The sequence below is a fragment of the Podarcis pityusensis genome (genome assembly GCF_964106645.2).
Source record: "Podarcis pityusensis genome assembly, chromosome: 11".
Classification (NCBI taxonomy): domain Eukaryota; kingdom Metazoa; phylum Chordata; class Lepidosauria; order Squamata; family Lacertidae; genus Podarcis; species Podarcis pityusensis.
Genome location: NC_138036.1, coordinates 36,418,430 through 36,430,465, shown reverse-complemented (window position 1 = coordinate 36,430,465; position 12,036 = coordinate 36,418,430). Strand labels below are relative to the sequence as shown.

The window sequence follows — 12,036 nt, the reverse complement described above, 5'->3', positions numbered from 1 at the left end:
CCAAAGGTCATGTAGGCCAAGCCCCTGCAATGCAGGAATCTCAGCTAAAGCATCCATGACAGATGTCCATCCAACCTCTACTTAAAAACTTCCAAAGAAGGAGAGTCTACCACCTCTCATGGGAGTCTGTTCCACTGCCAAACAGCTCTTACTGTCAGAAAGATTTTCTGAATGTTTAGTCGGAATTTCCTTTATTGTAACTTGAAGCCATTGCCTTGAGTCCTACCCTCAAGAGCAGGAGAAAACAAGCATGCTCCCTCTTCCATTTGACAGCTCTTCAGATATTTGAAGATGGCTATCATCTCTCAGTCTCTTCTTTTCCAGGCTAAACATACCCAGCTCCTTCAAGTGCTCCTCGTAAGGCTTAGTTTCCAGACCCTTGATCATCTTGGTTTCCCTCCTCTGCACACGTTCCAGTTTGTCAACATCCTTCTTAAATTGTGGTGCCCAGAATTGGACACATCTGTTTTATGTTACCAAATATACTTTTATAATTCTGCCTTAATTATAGTGTGACAAGTAGCTCACATCGTATTTCCCACCCAACCCTATTTGTTTCTTTCTTATTTCACAGACTTGATTTCAAATATTTTATAACATCACTCTAAACACTTAAATACAACATTGAACTAAAATATAATGCCTCAGATTTATTCAGGCATTAAAAATGATTTTTGCCTCATGAAACAAGAGCATATCTGGCCCCAATGAAAGAGATAAGTGAGGTTACTTTGTATCAGTTAAAATTTGGCAGTCTACCAAATGTTAATTTGCTTTTTAGCTAGTTGAGATTAAATGTAATTCCTTCCCTGAGCAGCCTTAAAGTAAGCAACCATGAAAGCATTTTCAGAGTAATCTGGGAGGAATTGACATTTAAAGGAGTTAGCATTACATCTGCACTTTAAGGCTATTAATTTCATAGATAAATTAACGACATTATTCTGTCTTTATCTTACATTTTGAAAGGACTCCATCAGCCAGAGGAATGGCAGCCCAGGGTCAACTCAAGCTGCTCTTATCCCAGCCATGCTGTAATTGGAACTTGCTTTTGGAAACCCTGCTACATCACGATTGTCTCTTAGTGAAACTTTTACTGAGGAGTTCCAGTAAGTACTGACACTTTCTATAGTTGCAATATTTTACCGCTGAAGAAACACAAGTAAATTGTTCAGGATTGCCACATTGTTCACTATTTTAATATTAGCAGAAGGATCATGGTCATCACTTCACATAATTAGCATTAGGCTCAATACTTGCAATCTAATTTTCTTTCATTTTTTTGCTCAGGATTTTTTGTTTGGATAGGAATTCACATTTATCATGCTAATACTGTTTAGAATATAATGTGTTTGTTATTTACTAAAACGTTAGCTGTAGATATTCTGCAGTTCTCTTGGTCCAGCATTTGGTCTAACATTTGTCAGAAGAGCACCACAACTATACTTCTGTCCTGTTTTTTATTGAATGTTGCAATGCACTCATTTACCTATTCAAATGCATGTCAGCAAAGACTGAAAGATGTCTGAAGATCATATTCTCCCCCTGCTGTTGGATTATATTTACTAGTGTGTTCAAGGATCACAAGGATGGAGTGACAGCATTTATTAAGCTTTTGACTGACCATTACCCTGAGCTTCAGCAGATTGCATCCTGCCTAGACACGCTGAGCTGTAAACAATTGTTTCTCTAGCACAGAACACAGAAATCATTTAAGAGTTTGTTTTTGTAAGAAAAATCCCTATTGTGTAAGAAAAGACCATAGATCTTAGCCTAAAAGTACTAATATATGCCACCACAGTCTCCATGAGCAGTGTGAGAATCCAGGGGTTCCAACTGCTTACACAGGGTTGGGTTTCCTTTGGAAAGATCGAGGCACAGCGGCTAGTGTCTTTAAGAAATATGGTTTTATTAAGACATAATTACACCTAGAAGTGGGCAGTGGAGGCTGTGCAGCAAATTATACCCCAAGAGTGTCTTCCATTTCCCCTCTCATTTCTCATTGTCTCTCAGTGCAGCTTCCTCTGACCATTGCTGCATGGAGTTCTGGCCTGCCCTGCAGCTCATAGAGGTCTGGCCTCTGGCCTCCTCCTCCTTCCCAGCACACCTCTCAACAAAAATCCAAGACTCCTGTAAAATGACATTCTTTCCTGTCACCTTTCCACCACATCAGCAACCCTTGCTTTCCACAGAACTGATAAGATTCTTTGACATGTAGATGCCTTGTCATTGTTTGATAATGGCTTGCATTCAATAGGCTGGTTTGCCCAGGGATTCCTTGTCTGGCACAGTTCTGTAGCTTGTATTTTCCTTCTTAGCCCAAATATTAGCTAGATTCTGACATTCATTATACTACAAAATTTTGTTGTAGGTCCCACTTACACTTTCACTACTACCTCAACCTCTGAACTTTTCTTCTTTCTTTATTCAAGAATCTGAATTATCAAAAAGTGGAGAACAAAGTACTTGCCTAGACATGAAGAGCAGCCAAGAACCTAGTCTGACTGAAGCAATCTTTGCAGTACTTTCTTATTGTACTTTATCTCCCAAATCACTTGGTGGTGTTCTTGAAAACTACATGGAAAAAGAACAGATGTGGGATTGTTTATACAATATATCAGGTATGAAAAACGCAGTGAATTTTTCTTTCTTTCGGGGGTGTATCCAGTCTTGCTAGGAGTGGAGTTCTGTTTATGTGATTCAACAATTCCTACCCCTTGTAGTTACCTGTACCACACTCCCAATTTGCCCCAGAGGTCTTCTTCCAGTTCTAGGTGGGCAGCAACATATGTGTGGGATGCTTTAGGAAATATAAAATTGAATCTGGAAGAGGATCTTAGGTTTCAAATTGAGAACCAGTCGTAGAAATTTCTTATAATACCACAGAAGTTACTTTCATTCTTGGATGCTCTAGGAAAATCTCCACTTAACTTCATCTGTAGCACCACATCAGGCACTTCCATTTTGAACTTCATTTCATGTGCCTCGTTCTTGCAGATTTAACTCAGTCTTTTCTAAAGCATTCATTCATTCATTCATTCATTCAGAGTATATTTATCCTGCTCTTCAGCCAAAAAACGGCTCCCAGGGTGGCACACAAATGTCAGTGATAAGACAGTTCTTGCACTAAGGTTAACAATTTAAAAGACATGATGCAAAATGAAAGAGAGGAAGGAGGGGGATAAGCAATCCTGGGACTATTTCTTAGTTATCTAGAACTCTGGTAATGAGCAACTGAAATGGAAAGATTTCAAAGAGAGCAAGACCCAACTGTTACTGGTGGAAAGGCCTGTGTATTCCACTTCTTTTTATAGCCTGATGGAATGGCTGCTAATGACAGTTGAGGAAGGAGCCTGAACTGGTATTTTCTTCTTCTACAGCCAGGACCAGAACTCAGTCTATTCCACCATTTAAGAAACTAAACCACCCAAAGCCATAACTATACATTGTTATATTATCACACAGGTCAAGTCAGTCTTGATAATTTGTCTAAGTGCAAAGATAAACAGAAGTAGTATGTTGGATAGTAGTAATTATCCACTTCTAAGCAAAACAACAAAGGCATGGCAACTGAGAAAATAATAATTTATAAAAGTGTAGCATTTGATAACATAGTATTGTTATGTAGAAACTTATTTTACTCTGGTTGCTTTTTTATTCTACAACTGTAACATGGAAAAGTATAAAAAAACTTTCTAAAATAGTGACATTAAATGTTGCTAAAGAGGCTCAACTTAATGTTTTCTTTTAAATTAATATTATTACTATTTTGTCTCCAAAGTTTCTAGTTGCATTGAGTCAGAGCCAGAGGTTATCAGATGCTTGAAGCTGACTTTGATTAATTCAGTTAAGGGTATTGTGAAGCAGATCATTTCTTTGATGCATTCATGGGAAGCAACAGAAAACTATGGAACCTATCAACACAAGCAAATTGTCCCTGAAAGTTTGCTGAAGACTGTTCCAAAGGAGTGGAATTACACACCTAGAGAAATGAAGAGAAAAGAATCTGGGAAATGTAGGTGTGCTTATATAATTCCTGTCAAAATAATAGCTATACATTTAACGAGGACAAATCAAAACTGAAAAATTAGAATTAAGTGGTATGATTTGATAATGAATACTATAGTAATACAATTTATGGTATTTTAGAAGACTATTCATGGAACTGCTTACATACTTGGGTGCAGTACTTTGTCTTACTGAGTTCTTAGCGCAATCCTTGTCATTGTGGGCTAGTGGAAGGCCCACATTCAGCAAGGTCTCTTTGGGAAAGCAAATGGCTGACAGAATAAATATACTAGTAATCCTGGCATTGGTGACTTCAGTATTAGATTACTGCAATTCACTTCATGGGAGGATTCCCTTGTGCTTGGTCTGGAAACTGCAGTTAGTGCAGAATGTTGCAGCCAGATTCCTGACAGGAGTGAGACCCTGTCAACATATTACTTCTCTACTCAGAGATCTGCACTGGTTGCCAGTTAGTTACTGTGCCAAATTCAAGATGTCACTATTAGTATATAAAGCTCTTAACTATTTAGGACCCATTTACTTGAGGGATTGCCTTATCCCATATACACCCACTTGGCCACTTTGAGCTGTGACACTGACATTTTTACAAGTGCCATGTAATGTCCATTCCACACTTGCAAGGAATCAATCTTTGCATTTGGCAGCACATGCACTCTGGAACTCCCTGTCTATTGGCGTTAGGCAGATACAGTCAATGTACTGTTCTTGGTGCCTGCTGAAACCCTTTAGTTTCAGAGAGCCAGTGTGGTGTAGTGGTTAAGAGCAGTAGACTCGTAATCTGGTGAACCAGGTTCACGTCTCTGCTCCTCCACATGCAGCTGCTGGGTGACCTTGGGCTAATCACACTTCTTTGAAGTCACTCAGCCCCACTCACCTCACAGAATGTTTGTTGTGGGAGAAGAAGGGAAAGGAGAATGTTAGCCGCTTTGAGACTCCTTCAGGTAGTGATAAAGCGTGATATCAAATCCAAACTCTTCTTCTTCTTTTGTTCAGAAAAGCCTACCTTGAAATGTAAATTTGACATGCATTTTAATATGCATTTTTTAATAATGTAATTTTAAACTACTCATGTTATTTATATTTGGAAATGTTTTAGGTGTAGTTGCTTTCAACTTATGACTTTTTAGTGATAATTTTAATGCATAGTCTATATAAACCAATTAGATTTTAAAAAAATAAATCTCTGTGCACAGTACAAACTAAGATGCATAGTACCTCCCCCACCCACCCTGGCATCCAAACCATCTAATAGAGAGCTAGTTTTGCTCTTGTTGCAATAATAATAATAATAATAATAATAATTTATTATTTATACCCCGCCCATCTGGCTGGGCTTCCCCAGCCACTCTGGGCGGCTTCCAAAAAAAATATTAAAATACTGTAATACATCAAACATTAAAAGCTTCCCTAAACAGGGCTGCCTTCAGATGTCTTCTAAAAGTCTGGTAGTTGTTGTTCTCTTTGACATCTGGTGGGAGGGCGTTCCACAGGGAGGGCGCCACTACTGAGAAGGCCCTCTGCCTGGTTCCCTGTAACTTGGCTTCTCGCAGTGTGGGAACCGCCAGAAGGCCCTCGGTGCTGGACCTCAGTGTCCAGGTAGAACGATGGGGGTGGAGACGCTCCTTCAGATATACTGAGGGCAATAAGTTTCCCTCAGTACAGCACTTACATTTTTACCTCACAGGAGAGAATGGCAGCCATTCACTAATATGAAAAAAAATTGAGGGGTTTATTTAGTGATGCTGTTTGGGTAGGGGCTATAGCAGTGGCCACAGGTAAATGTCAACAATCATCAAATTTTGTTACAGATAAGTTGGCTATTCTTCTTAGTTCAGTGTCTGGCAAGACTGGCATTATACCATGTGTTTGTAGTGGGTGGGTGGGTGGGAAAGTAGGATTAAAGAGCGGGTGGGACCCTTTCCTACACTACAATGCTGCAAATAACATACACCCTTGTATGTTTGTTGTGGTAGCTCTCAACATGATGTGGCTAGGTTCCTAGGCTCCCAGTTAGCCAGATATTTCTGCCATTGTGTTGGGACAAGTGAGGAGGCAATACTCTTTCTTCCTTAGCTTACATATGTGGTAGCAGAAGCAGAGAGCTCTTGTGTGCTCTGCCTTTGTTGTCTCCACTGCTGTCCAGTCACACTGGCTCTTCTGGGTCTCTGAGCGCTTCTTGCAGGACAGGAAGATGCACCACACAAGAATAACAGCATGAGCAGCAGAAGATAAGGAACTTAGTGCCATAAAATAAGCACAACTGCCACTTACGATCAATTTTAATTTTATTTAAATTTTAATACATTTAATACATTATTGTATTTGCTAAAATTATGTTAGTGATAGCTAAAGGTCTCCAATTATTAAAATGGCAACCTGTTTTTCTTTACGTCTTTTACAGTTTATTAAACAGATTGCTATGTTCATATTTTGTTTATTGTAAATATGTTACGATCATCACAAGTTTAATTTATAGTTTATGCTGGGGTATAACATTGGAATGTACTTTGTCACATATTTGTAATATGTAATGGCATGCCGTTTTTTAAACTTGGAACCTTTCCCTCTAATTAGCTCCTGAGACAAGTTTCAAAACCCTTTATTCATTTTGTGCTTGAATTTAAATTTCAAAATGTCACGCTTATATTTGACTCTTACTTTTTTATGAAAGGGTCTTTAATGTGGAATGTGGGAGTAATTTATGTCATAACCAACTTCAAGTGGTATTAAAGTAGCAGAACTGTATAGATAATATACAGATAGTATATTGATTTTTGGCTAGATTGCAACATGGAGATGGACCCTTTACCTTTAAATTTCCTGATGAAGTAGGAAACTCAGTGAGATATATCCCACTGAATGTGAGTAAGATGATTAGTGTGCATATAAAATGAAGTGTACATAGTCTTACAACTGAAGACACTTCTTCTTAGGTTCTCAGAGAGGCATCCCATTTTATTTTCACATAGTTAGGTAATGAGTGAGATTCTTGGTAGAGAATAATTCCGCAGAATCTTTATTTGCAACAAGAGGCTGGTACTGGCTCTGATGGCACTTAATGAACATGCAATCTTGCATCCCTACCTCCAACACACAGAAAACATCAAGTGTGAACTAGATGTTCTATACAAGCAGCTGATCATATAATGACCCTAACTCTTGGGTTTGGGCGTCTGTGTGGGACAGCACCTGGTGTGTGCCTTGATCCAGCATGGGACATGGAGCTGAAGTGTTTTCCAAGGCCAGCATGACTCCAAATTGGACTTGCACTGGCCTGGAAAGTGAATTTCAGCCTGCCCAACATTCAGCCAATCATAGACAGACTGGTTGCAGCGGGTGGGCTGGGCTGGGCCAAAAGGCTTCACTCCAGGACATTTAACCCTGGCCTGCCTCCACCACCTTGTCCAGATGCTCGGTACAAGAGACTGATCATATAAAGAACTGGTTAATGGGATTTCCTCACATAAAAAAAGGTTGGGTGGAAATATGCACTAACTGACCCTCTGGTCTTATGGATTGTCCAGGTTACACAAAATATTATCTGCATGAAATCATGTTCACTCCACCACCACAAAATAATGGTAGCAACCCCAGGAAACATGTGAACCAAGGCTATACATCTAAGAGGCATCTAAAATTAAACTTTGGCATTCAGTCTTCATAACTGCATTGTATAGCAAGAGTGTTTAATGTTAATCATACCTTCTTTCATTCTTTTTTTAAAGGCTTCACAAGGCTTGCTGCTCAGGCAGTATCTATTGTAATCAGCAAGTTACCTACAGTGATTGCATGTTTGCCTCCCCCAATTAAGTATTTCTTTTTTCTCTCTGAGAGAAAAATGCCAAAAAACTTAATTGAATCGAAAAAAGCTGGTCTTCTTGTCTGGATCTTGATTGTAATTATATGTCGGATATTTGAGGATGGAAACACCACAGAACTTTTAACGGGTACGACTCTTGACAGATGGAGCAAAGAGAAGCTCAGTTTGGTTCGTGTATGTTTGGAAAATATTATAGGGAAAAAGAAAAGTAGCCCTAAACAAGTGACTCACAAGATTATACAGAGCATTGAACAACAAAGGCCAAACTGGATTGAAAACCAGTTACTAAAGGCAAGAAAACTGGGCATAGACTGGTAAGAAGACCTGATATTTCACTTTTTGTTTTTGTTTTTTGCTACCATTTGCCTATACAACATGAATAATGAAATGTTTCTTAGTAAAAATGTTTACTGTAGCAGATACTGAATTCCCGCAGGGCTCTGATTATAGGATAAATAGAAAACAAGGAAAATTGTGTTTTTCCCATAGAAGGGTGAACTGTCATTACATATATTCTTGCAATGGATTTTACTATGGAGATTAAATTAAGGAGGATATAGTTCATACAAAAAGCTTTGTATGGTCTTCTGTGATTAGAAACAAAGAAGCATATTTAATTTTGTAACATAACAGCATATCCAGAGAGAAATTCAGATCTCACAATAAAAGTACCCCTCTGCTTTTTTGTGAGAAGAATATCAACATTTCCAGATTTTACTTCGAATTCACAAGATTTTTCCAAAAAAAGTTGAGGGCTTACATGTTTTATAGCTCTCTGAGTTATGTGTATTTTTAATTGGTAGCAGGCGGATTAATCAAGTCTTCTTTATTTTATTTAAAAGCATTTATATACTGCTTCATAATTCAGAAATCTCTTTTAACAGGTGATTTTGCTGGTATTGCTAGTTATTATATAGTTTGTTGAATAAACTTCACTAGTAACAGTAGAATGTTCTGCCTATTTCATCTACATTTTATAAAGGGGAACCTCTTGTTTATAATCTGTATAGGCAAAATAGTACTACAAGATTGAGTCATCCATGCAAATGAAAATGTATTAATTCAGCACATTGACTTATGCTATTTTATTGCTAGGGGTATTTGGTTGGCAGAAACTGCAAAAAGCAGTAACAGTATCACACAAATGCTCATTGACATTGACCTTCATCATCTTTATGTGTGCATTTAATACTAATTTTCATGCTCTAATCCAATGATTAAGAGATTAAGGCTGCATATCTATTTCGTTGAACCCAGTCAGTCTTCCTTCTGAAAAGAATTGCCTACAATTGTGTTGCAAGACTGGATGCCATCTATGATAAGGGGGGAAATGTTATTCACTAGGACAGTAGCATAAGTCAGTTTGTAACATTGCTGAAATTGGAAGGCCTTTTATACAACGGAAATTATATCAGTAATGTATGTAATTGGAAGATCCTAAAAGCTCTGTGGGTTAAACCACAGAGCCTAGGGCTTGCCGATCAGAAGGTTGGCAGTTCGAATCCCCACAACAGGGTGAGCTCCCATTGCTCGGTCCCTGCTCCTGCCAACCTAGCAGTTCGAAAGCACGTCAAAGTGCAAGTAGATAAATAGGTACTGCTCCAGCGGGAAGGTAAACGACGTTTCTGTGCGCTACTCTGGTTCGCCAGAAGCGGCTTAGTCATGCTGACCACATGACCCAGAAGCTGTACACCAGCTCCCTCAGCCAGTAAAGCGAGATGAGCGCCGCAACCCCAGAGTTGTTCACGACTGGACCTAATGGTCAGGGGTCCCTTTACCTTTATCTAAAATCTCCTGTAATACTTTTCCTTGCTTCTTTTTTTATAACAAGAGCATGCCACGATATCAGACAGATTGCATATGCCAAATTTTTATATATAAATATCTTTCAGGCTTCTTACTCAACATTTTAATAAAAGATGCAAACATTTTCTATAGCACAACATCTGTTATTTCAATTAAAGGGTATACACACATACGCATGCACTCTCTCTCTCTCTCTCCTAATTGAAACACCAGTGTTTGCATCCTGTACTAATTTTTTTAGTATTTAGCTTGACAGATATTTTGAATAATTTTATCCAGAAGCCATTAGTAGTGTCACTTTTGTAGCGCCTTGTTCCTGGGAAGAGCTCTGTTGTCTTTCAGCTTATATATGGACTTTATTTACTTGGAAGCAGAAATTTACTGTGTAAGAATGTGATCTATATCATTGTAGTTAAATAGAGAGGCTCCAGTCTAGCCAAAGTTACTTGTGGTTAAGTCTCACTGAAATCAATGCAAAAAAAGTCCCTGTGATTTCATTAGCATTCAAGCACAACCATGTGGTGAAGTCTTGTCATTAATACTACAAGCACCAAGGAGAGGTTGTGGTGGGGGTTGGTGGAGAAAAACACACAAATATGGGTGAAAGAGCAGGGTTGGGCAGAAGAGGGTAATTTCTGGTTCATACATTGGCAGTGGAAATGATGAACTCTTATCACTTAAGAGATGATTGCCTCTCCCTCTAAAGAAGTCTAGCTCACAATAAGAACATAACAAAGGCCTACTTATCCCAATGTCCTGTCTCCACAATTGTCAACCAGATACCTATGGGAAGTCCACAAGGTGAACCTGAGGGCAGTAGCATGCCCTGCTGCTGTTCTGCAGCAACTTGGTATGCAGAGGCATACTGCCTCTGATCCTGGAGGCAGTATACAGCCATCATAACTAGTTGCCACGGATATATACCCCATGAATTTCTGTAATCTCCTTTTAAACCATCTAAGTCAGTAATCATTACCAAGACAAAGGGGCAAAAAGTAGATGAATTGAAAGTTCTCCCAGAATCCTGTGATCAGGGAGAAATGCATAGGTACCGTATTTTTCGCACCATAGGATGCACCGGACAATAGGACGCACTTTGTTTTAGAGGGGGGAGAACAAGAAAAAAAAATTTTCCACCTCTCTGCCCAGCGCCCCTTCAGCGAAGTGGCAGGAGGCGCTGTGCAGAGAGGGGGAGAACTTTCCCCCTCTTGTTTTCCCGCTCTAAAACAAGGTGCCGTTTAAGGTGCGTTCAGGCAGCTACCTTGGAAGCCAGGAGAGCGAGAGGGGTCGGTGTGCACTGACCCCTCTCGCTCTCCAGGCTTCAGGTTCCTTTCGACCTGCTCTTTGGGGCTGGCGGGGGGAAGCCCACCACCAGCCCCAAAGAGCAGGTCAGGGAGCAGCGGAAAGGCGCAGCGGAGAGGCTCCTGCCATAGCCGCACATCACCTCTCCAGCCGGGAGAGGGTCGCGGGGCTATGGCTTCTTTAGCCCCGCGCGCGCTCTCCCGGCTGGAGAGGTGACGCGCGGCTATGGCAGGAGCCTCAATAGCCGCGCATCACCTCTCCAGCCGGGAGAGAGTTGCGGGGGGCTTCTTTAGCCCCCCGCGCGCTCTCCCAGCTGGAGAGGTGACGCGCGGCTATAGAGGCTCCTGCCATAGCCGCGCGTCACCTCTCCAGCCGGGAGAGGGTCGCGGGGGGCTGCTTTAGCCCCACGCACGCTCTCCCGGCTGGAGAGGTGACACGGGGCTTTAGAGGCTCCTGCCATAGCCGCGCATCACCTCTCCAGCCGGGAGAGGGTCGCGGGGCTATGGCGTCTTCGCTTCATAGGACGCACACACATTTTCCCTTCATTTTTGAAGGGGAAAATGTGCGTCCTATAGAGCGAAAAATACGGTATGTATGTACCAGCCCAATATGAATACTCAGGTCTAATGCAGATTGAAAGCATTAATTAAATATGTCCCATATAAATGAGGCAAACTAAAGCGGGAAATCGAAACGTCACATATAATAATACCAGTTCAAGCCTTACCATGCTTGTGCGTATTTAGCAAAAACAAACAAACAAACAAACAAACAAACAAACAAACAAAAAACCCTCACAACCTATGCACAAGAAAGAGGTGTTGATGTGAACTTGGGTAACACAGAAGTTTGTGGATGTTCAAAAAAACTTTAGGGGGGGAAGTGTACAGGGCCACCCCCACCACTAGCATAACTAGGAGCACAATGGTTCTAGAGAAGATCTGCCCAGGGAGTGAGAACTTGACCAAATATGTGCTTTTGTAGCCTCCCTTTCCTGGTGTTCCAGAGACAGCTGGGGTCCCTTGTAAGCAATAAAAGGATTGGAACCCTGCCTTCTTCCCTGACTGAGAGGCCAGAGAGAA

At 40.5% G+C, this 12,036-nt stretch overlaps 1 protein-coding gene across 5 annotated transcripts in view; it reads left to right on the top strand.

The window, feature by feature from the left end:
- Positions 1-12,036, top strand: part of KIAA0825 — a 195,725-nt gene that overhangs the window by 71,325 nt on the left and 112,364 nt on the right. For all 5 annotated transcript variants that reach the window (XM_080972312.1, XM_080972311.1, XM_080972313.1 and 2 more), the window contains exons 14-17: positions 967-1,106; positions 2,430-2,618; positions 3,779-4,012; positions 7,752-8,160. In XM_080972312.1, coding sequence (XP_080828438.1) covers positions 967-1,106; positions 2,430-2,618; positions 3,779-4,012; positions 7,752-8,160 — 972 coding nt within the window. The remainder of the gene's footprint in view (positions 1-966; positions 1,107-2,429; positions 2,619-3,778; positions 4,013-7,751; positions 8,161-12,036) is intronic.